This window comes from Scyliorhinus torazame, chromosome 13 (assembly GCF_047496885.1).
Source record: "Scyliorhinus torazame isolate Kashiwa2021f chromosome 13, sScyTor2.1, whole genome shotgun sequence".
In the NCBI taxonomy this organism is placed as follows: Eukaryota; Metazoa; Chordata; class Chondrichthyes; order Carcharhiniformes; family Scyliorhinidae; genus Scyliorhinus; species Scyliorhinus torazame.
In genome coordinates, this window is record NC_092719.1 from 113,427,429 (window position 1) to 113,450,178 (window position 22,750).

At 47.9% G+C, this 22,750-nt stretch overlaps 1 protein-coding gene across 1 annotated transcript in view; it reads right to left on the bottom strand.

Annotated features, from left to right (window-relative positions):
- Positions 1-22,750, bottom strand: part of dnah1 (dynein, axonemal, heavy chain 1) — a 1,119,271-nt gene that overhangs the window by 501,706 nt on the left and 594,815 nt on the right. Inside the window, exons 40-42 of the mRNA XM_072472076.1 lie at positions 18,737-18,895; positions 11,707-11,808; positions 3,802-3,942 (exon numbers count right to left, since the gene is read on the bottom strand). Of these exons, the coding sequence (XP_072328177.1) occupies positions 3,802-3,942; positions 11,707-11,808; positions 18,737-18,895 (402 nt within the window). The remainder of the gene's footprint in view (positions 1-3,801; positions 3,943-11,706; positions 11,809-18,736; positions 18,896-22,750) is intronic.

Here is a 22,750-nt window from a genome sequence, read left to right on the forward strand (position 1 = left end):
CTCCCTCAATGCTCTCACCTTCTGACCTATTGCTCCCGTGCCCACCCCCCTGCCATACTAGTTTAAACCCTCCCGTGTGACACTAGCAAACCTCGCGGCCAGGATATTTATGCCTCTCCGGTTTAGATGCAACCCGTCCATCTTATACAGGTCACACCTGCCACGGAAGAGCTCCCAGTGGTCCAGATAACGGAAACCCTCCCTCCTACACCAGCTGTTTAGCCATGTGTTTATCTGCTCTATCTTCCTATTTCTAGCCTCACTGGCACGTGGCACAGGGAGCAATCCCAAGATTACAACCCTCGAGGTCCTGTCTTTTAACTTTCTGCCTAGCTCCCTGAACTCCTGCTGCAGGACCTCATGCCCCTTCCTGCCTATGTCGTTAGTACCAATATGTACAACGACCTCTGCCTGTTTGCCCTCCCCCTTCAGGATTCCCTCTACCCGTTCGGAGACATCCTGGACCCTGGCACCAGGGAGGCAACATACCATCCTGGAATCTCTTTCACGTCCACAGAAGCGCCTATCTGTGCCCCTGACTATAGAGTCCCCTATTACTATTACTCTTCTGCGCTTTGACCCTCCCTTCTGAACATCAGAGCCAGCCGTGGTGCCACTGCTCTGGCTGCTGCTGTTTTCCCCTGATAGGCTATCCCCCCCGACAGTATCTGTTCGAGAGGGGGACAACCACAGGGGATTCCTGCACTGACTGCCTGCCCTTTCTGGTGGTCACCCATTTCTCTGCCTGCACCTTGGGTGTGACCACATTTACATAACTGCGATCTATGACGCTTTCCGCCACCTGCATGCTCCTAAGTACATCCAATTGCTGCTCCAACCGAACCATGCGGTCTGTGAGGAGCTCCAGTTGGGTGCACTTTCTGCAGATGAAGCCATCCGGGACGGTGTTTAAGACCTTTTACGAGAGACTTTATAGGTCCCAACCCCCGGAGGGAAAAGAGGAGATGCGGCAGTCTTTGGACCAATTAAGGTTCCCGAGGGTGGAGGAGCAGGAGGTGGAAGGCCTGGGGGCGCCGATTGGGGTGGACGAGGTTACCAAGGGGCTGGGGAACATGCAGGCAGGGAAGGCCCCGGGACCAGATGGGTTCCCGGTGGAATTTTATAGAAAATATGTGGACTTGTTGGCCCCGCTGCTGGTAAGGACCTTTAACGAGGCCAGAGAAGGGGGGACCCTACCCCCGACAATGTCGGAGGCGACGATATCGCTAATCTTGAAGCGGGATAAAGATCCGTGCGGGTCCTATAGGCCTATCTCACTGCTAAATGTGGACGCCAAGTTGCTAGCAAAGGTGCTGGCAACGAGGATAGAGGATTGTGTCCCGGGGGTGGTGCACGAAGACCAGACAGGGTTCGTAAAGGGGAGACAACTAAATGTCAACGTGCGACGGCTATTAGAGGTGATAATGATGCCCCCAGCAGAGGGGGAGGCAGAGATAGTGGCGGCAATGGATGCAGAGAAGGCATTTGATAGGGTGGAGTGGGAGTATCTATGGGAGGTGCTGAGGAGGTTTGGGTTCGGGGACGGGTTTGTCAGCTGGGTTAAACTCCTCTATGGGGCCCCAACGGCAAGTGTGGTCGCAGGTCGGCAAAGGTCGGAGTATTTTCGACTATACAGGGGAACAAGCCAGGGATGCCCATTGTCCCCATTACTGTTCGCGTTGGCAATTGAACCACTGGCCATAGCGCTAAGAGACTCCAGAAAATGGAGAGGGGTGATTAGAGGGGGAGAGGAACACCGAGTGTCACTCTACGCGGATGACCTACTGCTGTATGTGACGGACCCAGTGGGGGGGATGACAGAGGGCATGCAGATATTGAGGGAGTTTGGAGATTTCTCGGGATATAGGCTTAACATGGGAAAGAGTGAGCTTTTTGTGATACACCCTGGGGACCAGAGTAGAGGGATAGATGGCCTACCGCTAAGGAGAGTGGAAAGAAACTTCCGATACCTGGGGATTCAGATAGCCAGGAGCTGGGGAACCTTACACAGACTTAATCTGACACGACTGGTGGAACAAATGGAAGAGGATTTCAAAAGGTGGGACATGCAGCCGCTGTCACTGATGGGCAGAGTGTAGGCAATTAAGATGATGGTCCTCCCGAGGTTCCTATTTGTGTTCCAATGTCTCCCTATACTGATCACTAAGGCCTTTTTTAAAAAAATAGATAGGAGCATCACGAGCTTCGTGTGGGCAGGGAAGATCCCGAGGGTAAGGAGGGCGTTCCTACAACGTAATAGAGACAGAGGGGGACTGGCATTGCCGAATTTGGGCGACTACTACTGGGCTGCCAATGTGGCGATGATTCGTAAATGGATGATAGAGGGAGAGGGAGCGGCGTGGAAAAGATTGGAGATGAAGTCCTGTAAAGGGACGCGTTTAAAAGCGCTGGTGACAGTGCCACTACCGCTCTCACCAAACAAATTTACCACGAACCCAGTGGTGGCGGCAACATTAAGTATCTGGGGGCAATGGAGGTGACAGAGGGGTGTGCTGGGAGCCTCGGTGTGGTCCCCGATCAGGAATAACCATAGGTTTCCCCCAGGGAGGCTGGATGGAGGATTCCAGAGCTGGCACCGGGTAGGAATCAGGAGAGTGGGAGATTTATTTTTTGACCAGACGTTTGCGAGCTTGGGAGCGCTTGAGGAAAAGTATAAGCTGCCCCGGGGAAATTTCTTTAGATATGTGCAGGTGAGAGCGTTCATGAAACAACTGGTGAGGGAATTTCCGCTGCTCCCGACACAAGGGATCCAGGACAGGGTGCTTTCGGGGGGGTGGGTCGGGGAGGGCAAAGTGTCAGAGATATACCGGGAGATGAGAGAAGAGGGGGAGGAGCTGGTGGGCGAACTGAAGGGGAAATGGGAGGAAGAGCTCGGGGAGGAGATTGAGGAGGGTTTGTGGGCTGATGCCCTAAGCAGGGTAAATTCCTCTTCCTCGTGTGCCAGGCTTAGCCTGATCCAATTTAAGGTGCTGCATAGAGCACACATAACGGGAGCAAGGTTGAGCAGGTTCTTCGGAGTGGAGGACAAGTGTGGGAGGTGCGGGGGAAGCCCGGCGAACCACACACATATGTTTTGGTTGTGTCCGGCACTGGAGGGGTATTGGAGGGGAGTGACGGGAGTGATCTTGAAGGTGGTGATGGTCCGGGTCAAACCAGGCTGGGGGTTAGCTTTATTTGGAGTTGTGGATGAGCCAGGAGTGCAGGAGGCGAAAGAGGCCGATGTCATGGCCTTTGCGTCCCTAGTAGCCCGGCGTAGGATTTTACTCATGTGGAAGGAAGCGAAACCCCCTGGACTGGAGGCCTGGATAAACGATATGGCGGGGTTCATAAAACTGGAGCAGATGAAGTTTGCGCTGAGAGGATCGGCTCAAGGGTTCACCAGGCGGTGGCAACCGTTCCTCGACTACCTAGCGGAACGTTAGAGGAAAGATAGATGACCAGCAGCAGCAACCCAGGGGGAGGGGGGGGGGGAGGGGGGGGGAGGGAGGGAGGGTAAATTGTTTGGGTTTTTGGAGGGGGAGGGGGGGCGGGGGGGAGTATTACTTCATGTTATTTGGTTAGTTTACCATGTTAGTTACACAATGTTATATTGCAGTTATCATGTTACTTGTATTTTTATTTCTTTGATTTGTAAGGGAAAAAATTGTGTTTGAAAACTTCAATAAAATATATTTTAAAAAAAAAACAATTGAACTGCCGTGTTTAAAAAAAAGATTTGAATTAGAACACTAGTAAGAAGATCCAGTGCATTCTTCAAATAAACTCGATGGAATAACTTACTGGCTTTTTATTGGTTAGAAGCGTTGTCAGCAAATATGACATTCGGATGGTGTCCTGGGTTGGAATGATGATGTCAGAGTAATTGGTGTCTGGTGCGATTTCCACTTCTGCTGCAGATGCCAACCAGCTAACCCATTGGATCTGTAGTATAAACCAGAATAATCAGGCAGCACAAGTATATTAATCACATGTTTCTATAAACATGCTGGTTTATATCATAGTCAGTTACTCACTAACAAAGCAAATTATCTGTAATACACCTACAAGCACACGGTGAAATACATGCAAAAAAAGTCTCATAAGAGTTTTTGGATAGCTAAATGAGAATGACTATTAAAAAGTTAAAGAAGAAACTAGTTCCTGGAAGGGCTCTTTTGCGTTTTAATTTCTCTGCCTAACTGAGAGGACGGGTGTGGGGGGGGGGGAAAGGTGGTGGTGGAAATCTATTTCTCGACATCGGTTCATGTAAACCTTGGTCCTCAGATTTCATTCACTGTCGTGAGGTACTGAAGATTGTCTGTTGCACTTCAAACTCACCCATACAAGAGTCAGCACTTCTGGAGAGCTAGGAAGAAAACTGACAGTAAAAAGAGGTAATTTTAAAAACGCATTCCTATACAGGGTGTGATCGTTGCTCGTTAGCATTTATTGCCCATCTCGAATTTCCTTGAGAAGGTAGTGGTGAGCCGTCTCCTTAAACCACTTCAGTCCATGTGGTGTAGGCACATCCACTGTGCTGTTAGGAAGGGACTTTCTCAGTAGAAATTACATTTATATTCCTTCAACTTCATTATCCCTTAAACAACAAACATTTCATTCAATTATATAATCCCTTATAAAAACAAGCGTTGGAATTTACTGTCCCACTCCAAAGAGTCCATAACCACTCAGAACTGTCAGTCAAACTGAAATGGCAGGCACCCGACTGTGAAATGCACCAGCAGCATTCCACCAGCAGCATTAGTCCAGTAATGGAAACCTCAAGATTTATGTCAACAGACAGAGTGAAACAGCAAGCAATCTTTAAAAAAAACACTCCAGTTATTTCAAAGAGTACAGGAATTTGAAATGCTTTGACACTGTTTTTGACAGCTCCTTTTGACAGTTCAGCTTGACATGTTTGACAGTTGTTTTTGACAGTTCCAATTACTTTATCTACTTTTTACACACATTCATGCTTACTTTTAACAAATACAAAGCCACTATACCTCTTGGCCCCCAAACAAATCCACAAAGTTCAGACCTGCACCTATCAGGTCTAATCGGTACACATTGGGGCGAGAACGGGCTCAGGTCAGGATTTGGACGTGCACATTTCCCAGAGGCAGCTGCCTCAGCAAAACATGTATATGCAAATCGTGACCTGAAACCACTCTTGCCCTTACAAAAATAGTGGGCGGGATTCTACGTCGGCTACCTCCAGAATTGGGAACGCAATTGGGGAGAGAATCAGTTTTCAAGCCAAAATCGTGTTGGCTGCCGATTTCACGCCAAATTGCAATTCTCCGGCGGCGCAACAGTGGCGTCAATGTGTTCCACTCCGCACGTACAGTAAACGACGTTTGCATATTAGCGGGCCTGACCCGGTATTCTCCAGGGCCTCTGCGATTCTCCACCCCCACTAGGAGCAATCCCCAACGGTGAGTTTCACTTATGCTTTTAAAAATCAAGAAACAGGTGGCATAGCTGATGAGGGAGGGAGAGGGGGAAGGTCACGGAGAGGCAAGACCGTGGGCTGCCGGGCTGGACACTGGCTGGGATGGAGGGGGGGCCCTGCCATGCAGAGGGAGGCGTGACCAGGGCATTGGCCTTGGGGCCGGAGTGACCCCTCACGTGACTGAGGCAGTGTCCAGGCATGCACCATCATTACCACGGCCTGAAAGACAGCCATTTTGCTGCGCACACCACTGACCACCCACCTTGGCTCCTGGTTCTGCAGTGACACCGGCCATATGGGTGCCCCCTACCTCACCATCCCCACACCCCAGCCCCCACTCTCCAACCCACCACCCCGAGACCCCAGCCCCCACCCTCCACCCACCACCATCACACCCCACCCTCCACTATTCCAACCCCCCCCCAATCAGCCACTATCCGCCGGCGAGGCATCACGCAGCCAACCCAGAGGCAATATCCACAGTGGCCCCTACAGGGGGGCATTGGTCAGGGGACGTGGAGCGTACGGCTGGAAAGGTCAGCACCAGCTGACAGTACACCTGAGAGCAGGGACGAGTACCAGGGCCAGAGGACTCCAAGGGAGAAGATGAGGGTGAAGGCGAGAATGGACAGGATATAGAGTCCTAGGGCAAGCACAGATCGAACAACGTGTGTGCCAGGGCCAACATGCACAGGATTCTCTGATCGCCTCCAGATTCACCGACTAGGGACTACTGGCCAGGGGCATGGACACCACATCATATCTGCACATTCCCCTTCCCGGCCACTCCCCCTCCATGATACATACCTGCCGCACTATGGGGTGTGGGCCCTAGGTTGGCAGTAACAGCAGTTCTGGTCTATGGGATGGAGGATGCTGACAACCTGCTCTGCGATGAGCTCTGGTGCTCCGCATCGTTCAACAATGCCTGACTCCTGCCCACGGTAGCACTTTCCACCATTCACTTGGCTGATCCCTGCATGTGAGCTGGCCATTCCATCACATAGTTCCATTGAATCTCCTGCGGTGGCGGGGGTGGGGACAGTGGGGGTGGGATGGGGGTGGAACACCGGAGTGGTGAGTGTTGGCTGAACTGCAGCCTCTCAGCGTTGCCCATCCCAAAGTCCGCCAATTCCCCCCCCCCCCCCCTCAACCCCATCCCCATCCACGCCCCCTCTGCGGCCAGCCCAGACCAGCCCATCCCTCACACCCTCTGACAGAGCACGGAAGCAGGTTGTAACATTGCGCACAGGTCTTTAATGTGAAAACATATCTACAGATTTGTGCCCTAGACCCTATCACTACTCTGTGCCCTGCACCCATGCCAACTTAACTGGTGCCTAATTTTCGGCCTTCTTGGCCCTAACACTACATCTAAGTGGATCCCTAGGTGGTACATCAGGAGTGGAGGCAACCTGCTGTAATTTCCACCCTGCGACTTATGTCCCTTTTGGCAGGTGTCTCTGCGACAACCAGGCCTGAATGGACCTGGTTGCTGCTCGGGTGTCCCAGGTGGTGTGGTGCCACTTTGTTCTGCCCGCTACCCACCAGATGCAGGGAGGGCCGGGTGGGTACTAGGCCACCTCCCTCTGTGTCTCAGCCACGTCAGGGCCTGGGCAATGCAGCTGATACTCTCAGCCATGGCCCGCTGTGACTGGGCCACGTCCAGGAGCGCTGCTGCAATGTCCAGGTGACTCTGGCACATGACTGCCTGTGAGAGGCCAGCCCTGTCCTGGGTTTGGCCGCCGCCTGCACAGATTACGCCAAGCCTTGGACATGCTCATCCATAAACCTCAAGGCATCCACTGCGGACCCTACCCGTGAGGTATTAGCCTGGGTGGTGCACGTGGTTGGCACTATTTCCTGCTCCTGCACATGGTTGGACTCCCCCATCTGCGCCTGCAGGTGCGGGATACTCTCCGACAACACCTCATGTAGTCCACTGCATCTCCACGATCGGTGAGACTGTCCGTTCCAGAAGCCTGAAACCCGTCTGGATGGCAGCTAGTCACTGGGGTCGGTCTGCCCTCCTTGGGAGTTCCTACCGCCACCTGCTGTACCAGAGCATGTGTGTGGTGTGCACCAAATAGTGTCCCAGGAGCCTCTTCACTAAGTGCCCAACCGAAGTGAATGTCTCTGGGATGGTGGAGGGAGTTAGAGGCAACTGTGACCGGAAATTGGTGTCATCATCAGACTTGAGCTCCGGGTGACCTGGTCTTGGGTTGATCGCTCTCGTTCGTGTCAGTGTCCACATCACTGCTCGACACCTGGGACTCTGGCTGTGGCTTGGGGACACCAGAAGGACCCGCCACATCACCAGCAACTCCTGCAAGATACAAAACAAGGCGCATGATTAGACCACAGGCCGAGAGGAGTGGGGGTGGTGTGAGGATGGTGTGGGGGTTGTGTTGGGTGGAGGGGGGGGTGAAGAGACACAGGAACCACAACTCAGCAGGGTAACACTTCCTCGCCCGACATCGGTTTCCACACCGGCAACTGCCCTTTCCTCAGGCCGGCAAACCGCATACAGGGCCCTCTGCTCTGCCGCAGTGAGGAGCCGCAGGTCCGCCGGTCCCCCTCCAGTCTCTTCCCGCTGCCAGTGTTTATGGGTAGCGTTTTCCTGGCGGGGCAGGTGGGGGGAGGGAACCAAAAATGCACGGTGTTAAACAATCCGACACATGCAGCTCAGGGGGTGGGTCGCAAATGGCTTCAGTGGCTTGGGCATCCGCCCATGGTGGCCGATATGGGTGCTGGCAGGTGGTGCAGGGTGGGATTCGGACACCTTCCGTGTGGGGAGTGGTGGAATGGTTTAAGGTGTGTGGGACGGGGGTTGGCGCCAGGGGCACAGTGCTGCCTACTCACCCTGGCTGCCCTGAGGAGGTCATGCAGTTTTTCCGGCACTGCTGGCCGGTCCGGACAGTGTTGCTCGTGGCGCTATCAACCTCTGCCACCTGCACCCAGATACGGTGAACGGCGGCGTCTGGCAGCCTCCTTCCCGGGCCATTCAATCATGGCTGATATTTTCTCATCCCCATTCTCCTACCTTCTCCCCATAACCCCTGATCCCCTTACTAATCAAGAACCTATCTATCTCTGTCTTAAAGACACTCAGTGAATTGGCCTCCACAGCCTTCTGCGGCAAAGAGTTCCACAGATTCACCACCCTCTGGCTGAAGAAATTCCTCCTCATCTCTGTTTTAAAGGATTGTCCCTTTAGTCTGAGATTGTGTCCTTTGGTTCTAGTTTTTCCTACAAATGGAAACATCCTCTCCACGTCCAATCTATCCAGGCCTCGCAGTATCTTGTAAGTTTCAATAAGATCCCCTCTCATCCTTCTAAACTCCAACGAGTACAGACCCAGAGTCCTCAACCGTTTAGATTAGTGAGGCCGTGGAATGCCCTACCTGCTACAGTAGTGAACTCGCCAACATTGAGGGCATTTAAAAGTTTATTGGATAAACATATGGATGATAATGGCATAGTGTAGGTTAGATGGCTTTTGTTTCGGTGCAACATCGTGGGCCGAAGGGCCTGTACTGCGCTGTATTGTTCTATGTTCTATGTTTCTCATACGACAAGCTCTTCATTCCAGGGATCATTCTTGTGAACCTCCTCTGGACCCTTTCCAAGGCTAGCTCATCCTTCCTTCGATATGGGGCCCAAAACTGCTCACAATACTCCAAATGGGGTCTGACCAGAGCCTTATACAGCCTCAGAGGTACATCCCTGGTCTTGTATTCTAGTCCACTCGACATGAATGCTAACATTGCATTTGCCTTCTTAACTGCCGACTGAACCTACACATTAACATTAAGAGAATCGTGAACAAGGATTCCCAAGTCCCTTTGTGCTTCTGCTTTCCGAAGCATTTCCCCATTTAGAAAATAGTCTATGCCTAAATTCTTCCTTCCAAAGTGCATAACCTCACACTTTTCCACATTGTATTTCATTTGCCACTTCATTGCCCACTCTCCTAGCTTGTCCAAGTGCTTCTGCAGCCCCCTTGCTTCCTCAATACTACCTGTCCCTCTACAGATCTTTGTATCATCTGCAAGCTTAGCAACAGTGCCTTCAGTACCTTCTTCCAGATTATTAATGTATATTGTAAAAAGTTGTGGTCCCAGCACAGACCCCTGAGGCTCACCACTAGTCACCGGCTGCCATCCTGAAAAAGACTCCTTTATCTCCGCTCTCTACCTTCTGCCAGTCAGCCAATCCTCTATCCATGCCATGATCTTACCCTAAACACCATGAGCTCTTAACTTACTTAACAGTCTCCTTTGCGGCACCTTGTCAAAGGCCTTCTGGAAGTCTAAATAAATCACGACAACTGGTTCTCCTTTGTCTAACTTGCTTGTTACCACCTCAAAGAACTCTAACAGATTTGTCAGACACGACCTCCCTTTGACAAAGCCATGCTGACTCAGTCCTGTTTTACCATGCACTTCCAAATGCTTCGCGATCTCATCTTTAATAACAGACTCTAAAATCTTACCAATGACCGAAGTCAGGCTAACCGGTCTTTAATCTCCCATCTTCTGCCTCCCTCCCTTCTTAAACAGTGGTGTTACATTAGCCACCTTCCAGTCCTCTGGAGCCCTTCCTGCCTCCAGTGATTCCTGAAAGATTATCACTAATGCGTCCACAATTTCCTCAGCTATCTCTTTTCGGACCCTAGCGTGTAGTCCATCTGGTCCAGGTGACTTATCCACCTTCAGACCTTTCAGTTTCCCCAGAACCTTCTCCTTAGTAATGGTCACCGCACTCACCTCTGCCCCCTGATTCGCCTGGTGCTCTGGCATCCTACTGGTATCTTCCACCGTGAAGACTGATGCAAAGTGAACCTTGGTGCCGCTCTCCTTGCTGCCATCCTGTTGGCTGGGATAGTGTGTGTGGAGAGTGAAGCGTGTATATGTGGCTGCAGATTATCAGCCTCCTGAGTGTCAATTGCAAATCAGAGAATTCGGCACCATTTCTCATTGGAATCGATTGTGTTCCACCTGACACCGGTGCTAGCCCCTCCACAGTCGCTGAATCGGTCCAGGTGTGCACCGGGTTTGCTGTTGTTGAAGTCCACGAATCCTGCCCTGGCGTCAACACTTAGTCTCAGGAATCCCACTGAGTAGCTGTTGTATTCAGGGCATGACTTCCAGACTTGGGTCTCTTCTGTCATTTTTGCCACCACGGAGAAGCTCTTCGTCATGGCAAAAGACCAGGCCAATGACTGCACTGTTTGTGTGACTAGACTGTTTTCAAAAGATATTGGAATATATACATCATGACATATACATTTAATATAGAAAAATTTGTTTCAGAAAGGGGCATTGTTTTCAACAAATCTTCAGAGGGTACACAGATAGAATTTGAGACAGAAAGCCACTCTCTGTCGAGTTGGGCAAATCATTCAGTACCAATACAGTCAGTTCCATATATTGCTAAGTGTCTTGTGCCTGCTTTAATCATGTTGTTGTGAACCATAGAAAGAAGGATGTTACCCAACAGTTGATTACAATATGTCCTAAGGTCAATTACATACTATTTATTGTGGTTGTTATAAGTTTTTTAGATTAGCAGTTGCTTTATTAAGTGATTAAATCAATTTATATACAAACTAATGCATACACAGGCTGGAATATAATAACAGGTGCATAGTTTATGGAAGCCTGAAAGTGTTTACACCTACATTATCAGATATCTGGAAGTAGAAGCCTATAATGCGATCCAGGAAGTTTATGTTTAGCATAATGATAATGTGGGAGTATGTTACTGCTATCAAACCAAATAACTTTTAATATCTTTAATAAAAACACCCTCGGATGTTGTGACATTTAAAAAAATATATTTTTATTGGTATTTTCAATGTATACACAGTAACACTTTACGTTTAATATTTACAGCGTGTGTGGTTCTTATATATATATTGATATTGTCTGTCTTAGTTTGTCTTCCTCCCCCGCTTCCCTTCTCCACCTTCCCTTCCCCCGGCCCCTCCTTGGTATCCCCCTTTTACGTTCAGGGTGTACTGTCCCCTGGCTCCTATTCTCCCCCCCCCTCCCTTTATGTTTTCTGCTGCCTGCCTTGCGGGTTTGGGGGATGGTGTGACATTTCTATGCACAACCATTTTGAACCTAGTAGGTGCTTTCAAAAGACTCAATTAATAAAATATTAGAGGAAAATAATAGGTTATCCAAATGGACAAGTGCAAGCATTGAAGTTCCTGATAGCCACAGCGCCAGCAATTTACTTACTTTTCTCTCGATTTCCTCATCTTCATGATCTGTGCTGCTGAATCCAGCATCATCCAGTTCGTAATCATATACCAGCCCATTTTCAGGGAAAAGAAGAGCGATCTAGCACACAAAATGTGGTTTTAGATGATTAGTTTTAGCATTTTAATTTATACATCCTGAAGGTAAATCACAAAGCAGTTTAAGAACAAATATTTGTCATAATTATCTTCAGTGCATTAAAAAAGTTTATTCAGATATTTACATTACCATGGAAAGGCAAGAATTACTCTGATTGCTCTGTTGTGGCAACATTATAAAGGCGTACCAGGGCGAGGTTGAGCAGGTTCTTTGGGGTAGAGGACAGATGTGGAAGGTGCTCAGGGAGTCCGGCGAACCATGTGCATATGTTTTGGTCATGCCCGGCACTGGAGGGGTTCTGGAGAGGAGTGGCGGGAGCAATATTTCAGGTGGTGAAAGTCCGGGTCAAGCCAAGCTGGGGGCTAGCAATATTCGGAGTAGTGGACGAACCGGGAGTGCAGGAGGTGAAAGAGGCCGGTATTCTGGCCTTTGCGTCCCTAGTAGCCCGGCGAAGGATCTTGCTAATGTGGAAGGAGGCGAAGCCCCCCAGCGTGGAGGCCTGGATAAACGATATGGCTGGGTTCATAAAGTTGGAAAGGATCAAGTTCGCCTTGAGAGTCTGCGCAGGGGTTCTACAGGCAGTGGCAACCGTTCCTAGACTATCTTGCGGAGCGTTAGAGGAAGGTTGGTCAGCAGCAGCAGCAACCTGGGCGGGGGGGGGGGGGGGGGGGGGGGGGGGGAGCTGCCTGGGGGGGTGGATGAGCAAGAGATAACATGAAGAGTCGGGGAAACTGGCACGTACGGGAGAGAGCAAGTGTACAAGCTATGTAAATATACTATTTTGTCATGTATATATCTTGCTCCGTGCGATTTCTCGTTTCTTTTCTTTTTGTTACGGGGGGGGGGTTATTGTTTGTAAGGGAGAAAAATTGTGTTAAAGACTTTAATAAATATATTTTTTAAAAATAAATAAAGGCGTACCAGAAAGACTTTACAAAATGTCAATACTTAGTCACTAGAGCAATCCTCACAATCTTCTGAAATGTTTCTTAACTCTTGTTTAGTCTGGGTGGGTAAACGAGACAGATGGATCTATTTTAATCCTACTGTCCAGCAAAATCTTTAATAGGACAGGTAAAAACAGAACATTTCCGACTTTAAACTGCAGGTAGATGAGGTGCTGCATAAAACATGTTTGTGCCTCATATAATTATGCAAATTGGGTACTATTATGTTGACAGGACACCAAAGCAGTTTAACTGTGGTCAGAGCAGGAATACTGCATGCTTGGAGCAGTCAGCTGCTGATCAAGAGGTCCTTCAGGAAAGTTTCAAATTTTTATTTGTGGGGAAAAGAGTCTCCCTGTCCCGTGAACCCTTCTTCCCTTGAAAAGAAAAACAAGTAAGTGTTGCTTTTTCTTTGACCTTGTAAAGTTCTATATTTATACGAGAGAAAGAGAGGGTGGGTGAGAGAATGAAAGTATGCACTTGTGAAGACAAGAGCATGAGAACCTAAGTAGGAGGTGAAGTAGGTCATTCGGCCCTTCAAACTTTCTCTGCCATTCAACAAGGCCATAGCCAAACATCTGACTGGATTCCACCTTCCTGCACCATCACTTAATTCTGCTTAGTACCCGAACATCTGCAGATATCTGTCTTGAGTATACTCAATGACTGATCATCCATAGAGCTCTGATGTATGTCATGATATCCATATTAACATATCATGGTGCAATCACACACACACACACACACTAATGGACAGGTAGACGGACCAATCAACACACACGCAACATCACAGCCAATCACCAGTGAGAGCACATGCACTATAAAACAGGGAACGCCACAGTTCCCACTGGATTCCACCAGGAGATAGCTCAGAGCACAGAGCTCACAGCGTGCCACTCAGACATACACCATGTGCTGAGTGCCTCTCTAAGATAGTGCAAGGGCTGGGTCCACAGGTTAACTGGTGAAGTACGAACCACAGCCAGAAGTTAACAGTAGTTATTGTACAGAATAATAAAACAGAGTTGTACCATCTGCAACCGTGTTGGTTCGTTTGTATATCGGAACACCCAACATGACAAAGTAGAGCATTCCAAGGATTTACAATCCTTTGAGTAGATAAATGTATCCTCATTTTAGGCCGAATTGGCCAAACCCTTATTCTGAGATTTTAATCCCGTGTTCTAGATTCTCCAGCCAAGGGAAACATGTTTTTTTATCATCTAACATGTCAAATCCTATCAGGATTTTTTATGGTGTAAATTAGATCACCTCTCATTTTTCTGAACACCAGGGAATATAGGCCTAGTATACTCAATCTCTCTTTGTCGGGCAATCCCCTCATCCCAGGACACGGACTAGTGAATCTTTGTTGCATTCCCTCTAGAGCAAGTGCGTCCTTCCTTAGGGAAGGAGATCAAAATGGCACACAACCTCACCAATGCCCTATCTAATTGTAGTAAGATTTTTGTTAAATCTTGGGTGGGATTCTCCGGTCCCCCAGCCACATGTTTCTCAATGGCATGCCATTTGTTGGCAATGGGAAAAGAGTATCCCAACGACCAGAGAATTAAAAAAAAAAAACACAAATGGCAGTTGTATAAAATGATCAGCGAACTGGCATCCTCCACAAATCCCAATATCAAGTTCATAAGGTTTATGCTGTTTTCACTCATCGTAAGTTCAAGCTAGATTAGCCCATATCTTTCAGTCTGTGGATCGTTGGAGCCAGATGTAAAACTGAAGATGCACGTCGGGACCATGCGGAATTCCTGACCCGCTGATCTATGTGGGAATTGCCTTTGAAGTTTCAGCTTCCAATAAGCAATTCCCTTGATCCTTCAGACCCTCTGCAAATGTCACCAACTCAGTTAAAGTCAGAGAGTTTGGACAGTTCCAATGTACTTGCCTGAAATGGTAGACAAATTAAAACTGATCTAACTCCTGGTTAACAGGGCAACCACAGAACTAACCCTCCCACCTCCACCGTCACTCACACAGACCCCATGACTACCCCCTGATCCAACCCTACCACCTCCCAGACCACCCACTACCCTCCCCCACCAGGCTCGATCACCAAACACCTCCTTGACCATCTGACATTCCTTCCCAGCCCCATGACCACTCGACTATGATCACTACTCAGATCAACCTGACTACCACCTCACTCACCTGCCACCTCACCCACCTATCCATTCACTTATTCTTCTACTGACCCATTCACTAACATTCAAACCGGATATTTCTTACTGTTGCACAGATACAGGCTATTTGGTCTATCAAGCCTGTACCGTAAAAAGGTAGCATGTCAATCTTTCCCCCAATTCTACTCTGCTGCTGCTGAGTTCCTAGAGGGATGCTGTGCTTTGCTTTTCTGGAATATCTGGGATAAGGAGGTCCCAGAAGAAATGCGTTGAGTCGGTGGAATCATCTGATGATGATTGCCATTTCGTGGAAGATCCAGGTCATTATTCTAAAACACATTTGAAAACAAATTTAATTACATTTTTATTTGGTCTCCATAAGACCATAAGACATAGGAGTGGAAGTAAGGCCATTCGGCCCATCGAGTCCACTCCACCATTCAATCATGGCTGATTTCAACTCCATTTACCTGCTCTCTCTCCATAGCCCTTAATTCCTCAAGAAACCAAGAATTTATCAACTTCTGTCTTAAAGACACTCAACGTTCCGGCCTCCACCGCCCTCTGTAGCAATGAATTCCACAGACCCACCACTCTCTGGCTGAAGAAATTTCTCCTCATCTCTGTTCTAAAGTGACTCCCTTTTATTCTAAGGCTGTGCCCCCGGGTCCTAGTCTCCCCTGCTAATGGAAACAACTTCCCTACATCCACCCTATCTAAGCTATTCATTATCTTGTAAGTTTCTATTAGATCTCCCCTCAACCTCCTAAACTCCAATGAATATAATCCCAGGATCCTCAGACGTTCATCGTATGTTAGGCCTACCATTCCTGGGATCATCCGTGTGAATCTCCGCTGGACCCGCTCCAGTGCCAGTATGTCCTTCCTGAGGTGTGGGGCCCAAAATTGCTCACAGTATTCTAAATGGGGCCTAACTAATGCTTTATAAAGCTTCAGAAGTACATCCCTGCTTTTATATTCCAAGCCTCTTGAGATGAATGACAACATTGCATTTGCTTTCTTAATTACGGACTCAACCTGCAAATTTACCTTTAGAGAATCCTGGACTAGGACTCCCAAGTCCCTTTGCACTTCAGCATTATGAATTTTGTCACCCTTTAGAAAATAGTCCACGCCTCTATTCTTTTTTCCAAAGTGCAAGACCTCGCACTTGCCCACGTTGAATTTCATCAGCCATTTCTTAGACCACTCTCCTAAACTGTCTAAATCTTTCTGCAGCCTCCCCACCTCCTTCATACTACCTGCCCCATCACCTATCTTTGTATCATCGGCAAACTTAGCCAGAATGCCCTCAGTCCCGTCATCTAGATCGTTAATATATAAAGAAAACAGCTGTGGCTCCAACACTGAACCCTGCAGGACACCACTCGTCCCCGGTTGCCATTCCGAAAAAGAACCTTTTATCCCAACTCTCTGCCTTCTGCCTGACAGCCAATCGTCAATCCATGTTAGTACCTTGCCTCGAATACCATGGGCCCTTATTTTACTCAGCAGTCTCCCGTGAGGCACCTTATCAAAGGCCTTTTGGAAGTCAAGATAGATAACATCCATTGGCTCTCCTTGGTCTAACCTATTTGTTATCTCTTCAAAGAACTCTAACAGGTTTGTCAGGCACGACCTCCCCTTACTAAATCCATGCTGACTTGTCCTAATCTGACCCTGCACTTCCAAGAATTTAGAAATTTCATCCTTAACAATGGATTCTAGAATCTTGCCAACAACCGAGGTTAGGCTAATTGGCCTATAATTTTCCATCTTTTTCCTTGTTCCCTTCTTGAACAGGGGGGTTACAACAGCGATTTTCCAATCCTCTGGGACTTTTCCTGACTCCAGTGACTTTTGAAAGATCATAACTAACGCCTCCACTATTTCTTCAGCTATCTCCTTTAGAACTCTAGGATGTAGCCCATCTGGGCCCGGAGATTTATCAATTTTTAGACCTCTTAGTTTCTCTAGCACTTTCTCCTTTGTGATGGCTACCATATTCAACTCTGCCCCCTGACTCTCCGGAATTGTTGGGATATTACTCATGTCTTCTACTGTGAAGACTGACGCAAAGTACTTATTTAGTTCCTCAGCTATTTCCTTGTCTCCCATCACAAAATTACCAGCGTCATTTTGGAGCGGCCCAATGTCAACTTTTGCCTCCCGTTTGTTTTTAATGTATTTAAAGAAACTTTTACTATCATTCCTAATGTTACTGGCTAGCCTACCTTCAAATTTGAGCCTCTCTTTCCTTATCTCTCTCTTTGTTATCCTCTGTTTGTTTTTGTAGCCTTCCCAATCTTCTGACTTCCCACTACTCTTTGCCACATTATAGGCTTTCTCTTTTGCTTTGATGCATTCCCTAACTTCCTTTGTCAGCCATGGCTGCCTAATCCCCCCTCTGATAACCTTTCTTTTCTTTGGGATGAACCTCTGTACTGTGTCCTCAATTACTCCCAGAAACTCCTGCCATTGCTGTTCTACTGTCTTTCCCACTAGGCTCTGCTCCCAGTCGATTTTCGTCAGTTCCTCCCTCATGCCCCTTTAGTTACCTTTATTTAACTGTAACACCTTTACATCTGATTCTATCTTCTTTCTTTCAAATTGGAGATTGAATTCGACCATATTATGATCACTGCCTCCTAAGTGCTCCCTTACTTTAAGATCTTTAATCAAGTCTGGCTTATTACACAACACTAAGTCCAGAATGGCCTGTTCCCTTGTGGGCTCCATCACAAGCTGTTCCAAAAAGCCCTCCTGTAAACATTCAATGAATTCCCTTTCCTTGTGTCCTCTGGCAGTATTATTTACCCAGTCCATCTGCATATTAAAGTCCCCCATGATCACTGTGACCTTGCCTTTCTGACATGCACTTTCTATTTCGTGGTGCATTTTGTGCCCCTGGTTCTGACCACTGTTAGGAGGCCTGTACATAACTCCCATTATGTTTTTTTTGCCTTTGTGGTTCCTCAACTCTACCCACACAGACTCCACATCATCTGACCCTATGTCGTTTAGTGCTATTGATTTAATTTCATTCCTAATTAACAAGGCAACCCCGCCCCCTCTGCCCACCTCTCTTGTCTTTTCGATAGGTTGTGAATCCCTGGATGTTTAACTGCCAGTCCTGAACCCCCTGCAACCATGTCTCTGTGATGCTTACCACATCATACCTGCCAGTCACAATCTGGGCCACAAGCTCATCTACCTTGTTCCGTACACTGCGCGCATTTAAATATAGCACCTTTAATTCTCTATTGACCGTCCCTTTTTGTTTTCTTAGTGTGGTGGACCTTGGTTTACTGAGCCTTTCCATACACTGTGTCATATTTTGTGGGATGGGGACGATCGTAACCACTCTTGAGTTTTGTCTGTTCGTGTTTTTTTGTATTCCTAAGCAGCTACGCTCCCTGCTGATTACTTCACCTCTTGGTTCCCTGACTTTCCCTTCCCCCCCAGTCTTTAGTTTAAAGTCCTATTGACCACCCTATTTACTCTTTTCGCCAGAACATTGGTCCCAGCTCGGTTCAGGTGGAGACCATCCCAACGGTATAGGTCCCCCCTGTCCCAAAACTGATGCCAGTGTCCCATGAAAAGGGGAATCGAGAGGAATTTAGAGGCTAATGAGCTGGAGAAACACTCACATAGTTTTCAGAAACCTCAGTTACACATGAATGTGCCTCGATGGCAAGGTGGAAAGAAACAGAAAATGAGATTATATTGATGTGTTGAAAGGTATGAATTTTAAATCATTGATTTTGCAATGCTAGAGTTTATTACCTCAATAAGCCAATTCAATTAAAACAAACATACCTTTTCATTTCCCATCTTTCGTCTCATCCAGTTGCTGAAAGCAAAATAGCTTGCAGCATCACCAGTGCCACCTACGCTCCAGATCAAAGAGAAAATGAACCAGGGCTCTATTAAGTCACCCAAAAGTTTCAGTTTTTCACGTGGAGGGCCTTTCTCTCCCTGTTCAAAGAAAGGTAAGATACTTTTTTTTAAAATCGAGAAATGCAGTTAAAATGCTAAATTACACAGTGCAAGAAATAATCAGATTTGAAAAGTCAGAGAGAATAAGGGGTGAACCATGAATAATGGATGTGATGCTAATTTTATAGGAGGATGCCAGGAGCAAAAGACAAAGCCAGAAAAGAATTGTACAGTTTTTAGAAGAAGTTAGAATTCGGCACAGATTTGATGGACCAAATAGTCTGTATCATCAACAACATGCATTTACATAGCTCCTTTAACATCGTAAAGCATCTAAATGGAACGTTATCAGATAAATTTGACACTAACTATATAGCCTTTGCTGTCTTCAATGTACTCAGCTGTTTCTTGATATTGCGGAGAATGAATGGAATTGGCTGAAGATTGGTATCTATGTTAGAGACCTTCAGGCTAAAGATGGTTGGCACACTTTAGATGTGTCTTTTGAAATCACATACTTGGCTCCATTGTTGTTCCTCCTATTTGTTTTTTACATGCACACTATCATTCATGGCAGGATATAACAGGATTGTATTCGTTGGAGAGAAGAAGGTTAAGAGGAGACTTAATAGAGGCATACAAAATGATCAGGGGGTTAGATAGGGTGGACAGTGAGAGCCTTCTCCCGCGGATGGAAATGGCTGGCATGAGGGGACATAGCTTTAAACTGAGGGGTAATAGATATAGGACAGAGGTCAGAGGTAGGTTCTTTACGCAAAGAGTGGTGAGGCCGTGGAATGCCCTACCTGCAACAGTAGTGAACTCGCCAACATTGAGGGCATTTAAGTTTATTGGATAAGCATATGGATGATAATGGCATAGTGTAGGTTAGATGGCTTTTGTTTCGGTGCAACACGTGGGCCGAAGGGCCTGTACTGCGCTGTATCGTTCTATGTTCTATGTTCTATAACAGGGCTGCAGAACTCGATCAAATCCATTGGATGTGGGATTGCTTAGTTCTGTCAATCACATAAGGCTTTCAATGTATGACTTGAATGCAGTCCAGTGCTGTGGCTTCACTAGGTTGACACTTAATATTTGGGTATGACTGATGCTGCTCCCACCATTCCCTCCTGCAAAACGGTTACAGATTGTGGTTGAATACAATTCTGCTGCTGCTGATGGCCCACAGCGCCTCATAAGTATTCATTTTGGAGCTGCTAGATCTGTTCTGAATCTATCCTATTCAACCTGGTGTTAGTGCTACACAGCATTTTGGAAGGAATGGGGACTGGACTTTATCTGTGTCATTTCCAGTGTCCTGACCCTAACTATGGATGTCCAATCCTTACACAGAATGGTCTGAGGTCTGTCTGCTTCTTCCTTGAATGGAGGCCCAAACAGTCCCCTTCCACATCACCCCCTCCTCCACCTGGATGAACTTGTTCTCTCATTGAACAATTTCTCCCTTAACTTGTCTCACTTTCTCCAAAGACCTTGCTGGGTGTCTCCAAGGGCCCTGCTTCTGCCTGTCTTCTTGTGGGGCATGTGAAACATTCCTTGTTTCAGTCCTGTTCACACAACTCCAGTACATCGATGACTGTATCAGTGCAGCTTCCTGCTCTGGTCCAGAACTGGAAAAATGAATTCATTTTGCTTCCAATTTTCACCCATCTCTCAACTTCACAAGGTCCTGCTCAAACATTTATCTTAAGTCTCTTGAATTTTTTTTGGTCTCTCCTTCTGCGGATATACTGTTCAGTAATATTCATTACAAGCTCATCGATTCTCACAGCTACCCCAACTACATTTCCTCTCAATCAGCTTCCAGTAAGGACGAGATTCCATTACTTCATTTTGTTCGACCTCTATTGCATCGGTTCTCATGATTCTACCTTCCACAACGGGTCGTCCTTTATCCTCAACTGAGGATTCCCCCACACTGTGATTGACAGCGCAAGAGCTCTCAACCATGTTTGACCCATTTCCCGCACCTCTGCTCTCACCCCGTCCCCACCCTCCCAGAACCACGATCGGGTTCTCTATGCCTTCATTTTCCACTAAACCAGCTTCCAAATTCAAAGGAGTATCCTTCACAATTTCCACCACCTCCAGCATGATACCACCAATCAGATCTTCTCCTACTCTCCCTGTCAGCATTCCAAAGGGAATATTCCCTAATAATACCCTAAGCCACTCCATTTTCACCCCAACACCTTATCCCCTTACCATGGCACTATCCCATGCAATTACAATAGTAATAATTTTTATTATCCCAAGTATGCTTAAATTAACACTGCAATAAAGTAACTGTGAAAAGCCCCTAGTCGCCACATTCCTGCGCCTGTTCGGGTACACAGAGGAGAATTCAGAATGTCCAAATGACCTAACAGCACCTCTTTCAGGACTTATGGGAGGAAACTGGAGCACCTGGAGGAAACCCACACAGACACAGGGAGAACGTGGAGACTCCACACACACAATGACCCAAGCGGGAATTGAACCTGGGACCCTGGAGCTGTGAAGCAACAGTGCTACCCACTGTGCTACCGTACTGCCTGTGCAGGAGGTGTAACACCTGACCCTTTATCTCCACACTGTCCAACTCCTCAAATTCTCCTTCAAATAAAGCAGTGATTCGCTTTCAATTTAAGCTACTGTATTCACTGCTCACAACGCAATCTCCTCTATAGAGGAAAACCAAATGCAAAACACCTCTGCTCAGTCCACAATCATGACTCCAATTAGGGTAGCATGTTAGCACAGTGGTTAGAACTGCACCTCACAGTATCAGGGACCTGGGTTCGATTCTGACCTCGGGTGACTGTCTTTGTGGAGTTTGCACTTTCTACCGTGTCTGCTTGGGCATCCGGCGGGTGCTCCTGTTTCCTCCCCAGTCCAAAGATGTGCAGGTTTTGTGGATTGCCTATGCTAAATTGCCCCTTAGTGTCCAAATGTTTAGGTGGGCTTATGGGGATAGGGTGGGGAATTGGGCCTTGGTAGGATGCTCTGATGGAGGGTCGGTGCAGGTTTGATGGGCCAAATGGCCTCCTTCTGCACTACAGGGATTCTATTCTATGACCTTCAAGTTACATGCATTTCAATTCAGCATCATGCTCTCATGCTCATATTTCTGTCCTTGGGCTGCTGTCGTGTTCCAGTGAAGCCCACACAAGATGGAGGAACATAACCTCATCTTTGAATTAGGCACTTTACATTCTTTTAGACTCAAAACATGAGTCCTCCATTTTGAGTCCTCCACAAGCCCCCAAGCACCTTGCCAAATACCAATATGGCACCCTCGGGGCCCAATCCCTGGTGCGGTCACAATGCCAGTTTGGCACCTTGGCACTGCCAGCCTGCCACCGTGGCAGCATCCTTGCACCCTGGTGGTGTACCTGGGCATTCTGGCAGTGCCCAGCTGGCATTACCAGGGTGCCAGGCTGGCAGTTCCAAGGTGCCCAGATGGCACCAGCAATGCCAGGGTCCAAACTGCCTGGACCAACCGCCTTGGGGCCTCCGATCGCCTGGGGGACCCCCCAGATACCCTTCCACGCGGTCCCCGTTTGTGGGGACCAGTGTTGAACAGCGCCCGGCTGGAGTATCCTCAGCGAGGCCAATAGATGCCGGATCAACGATTGATCCGGTGTTAGCACGGTTAAGTGGGTTCATAAACTCACTTGGCCATGCAAGACTGGGTCTCGCCCATTGTGGGCGGGACCCAGATCCTGACCTCTCGCGAGATCTGGTTAGGTTTCGCGAGGCGTAACGGCCATTGGGAATCCCGGGCAAGGCATCTCTCAGGATCTACCTGCCGTGTCCCGCCCCAATCCCGCTGGGCCATAGTCGGTAGATCGCGCCTGCTGTTACCCTCTCCAAGGATGCTGCCAGACC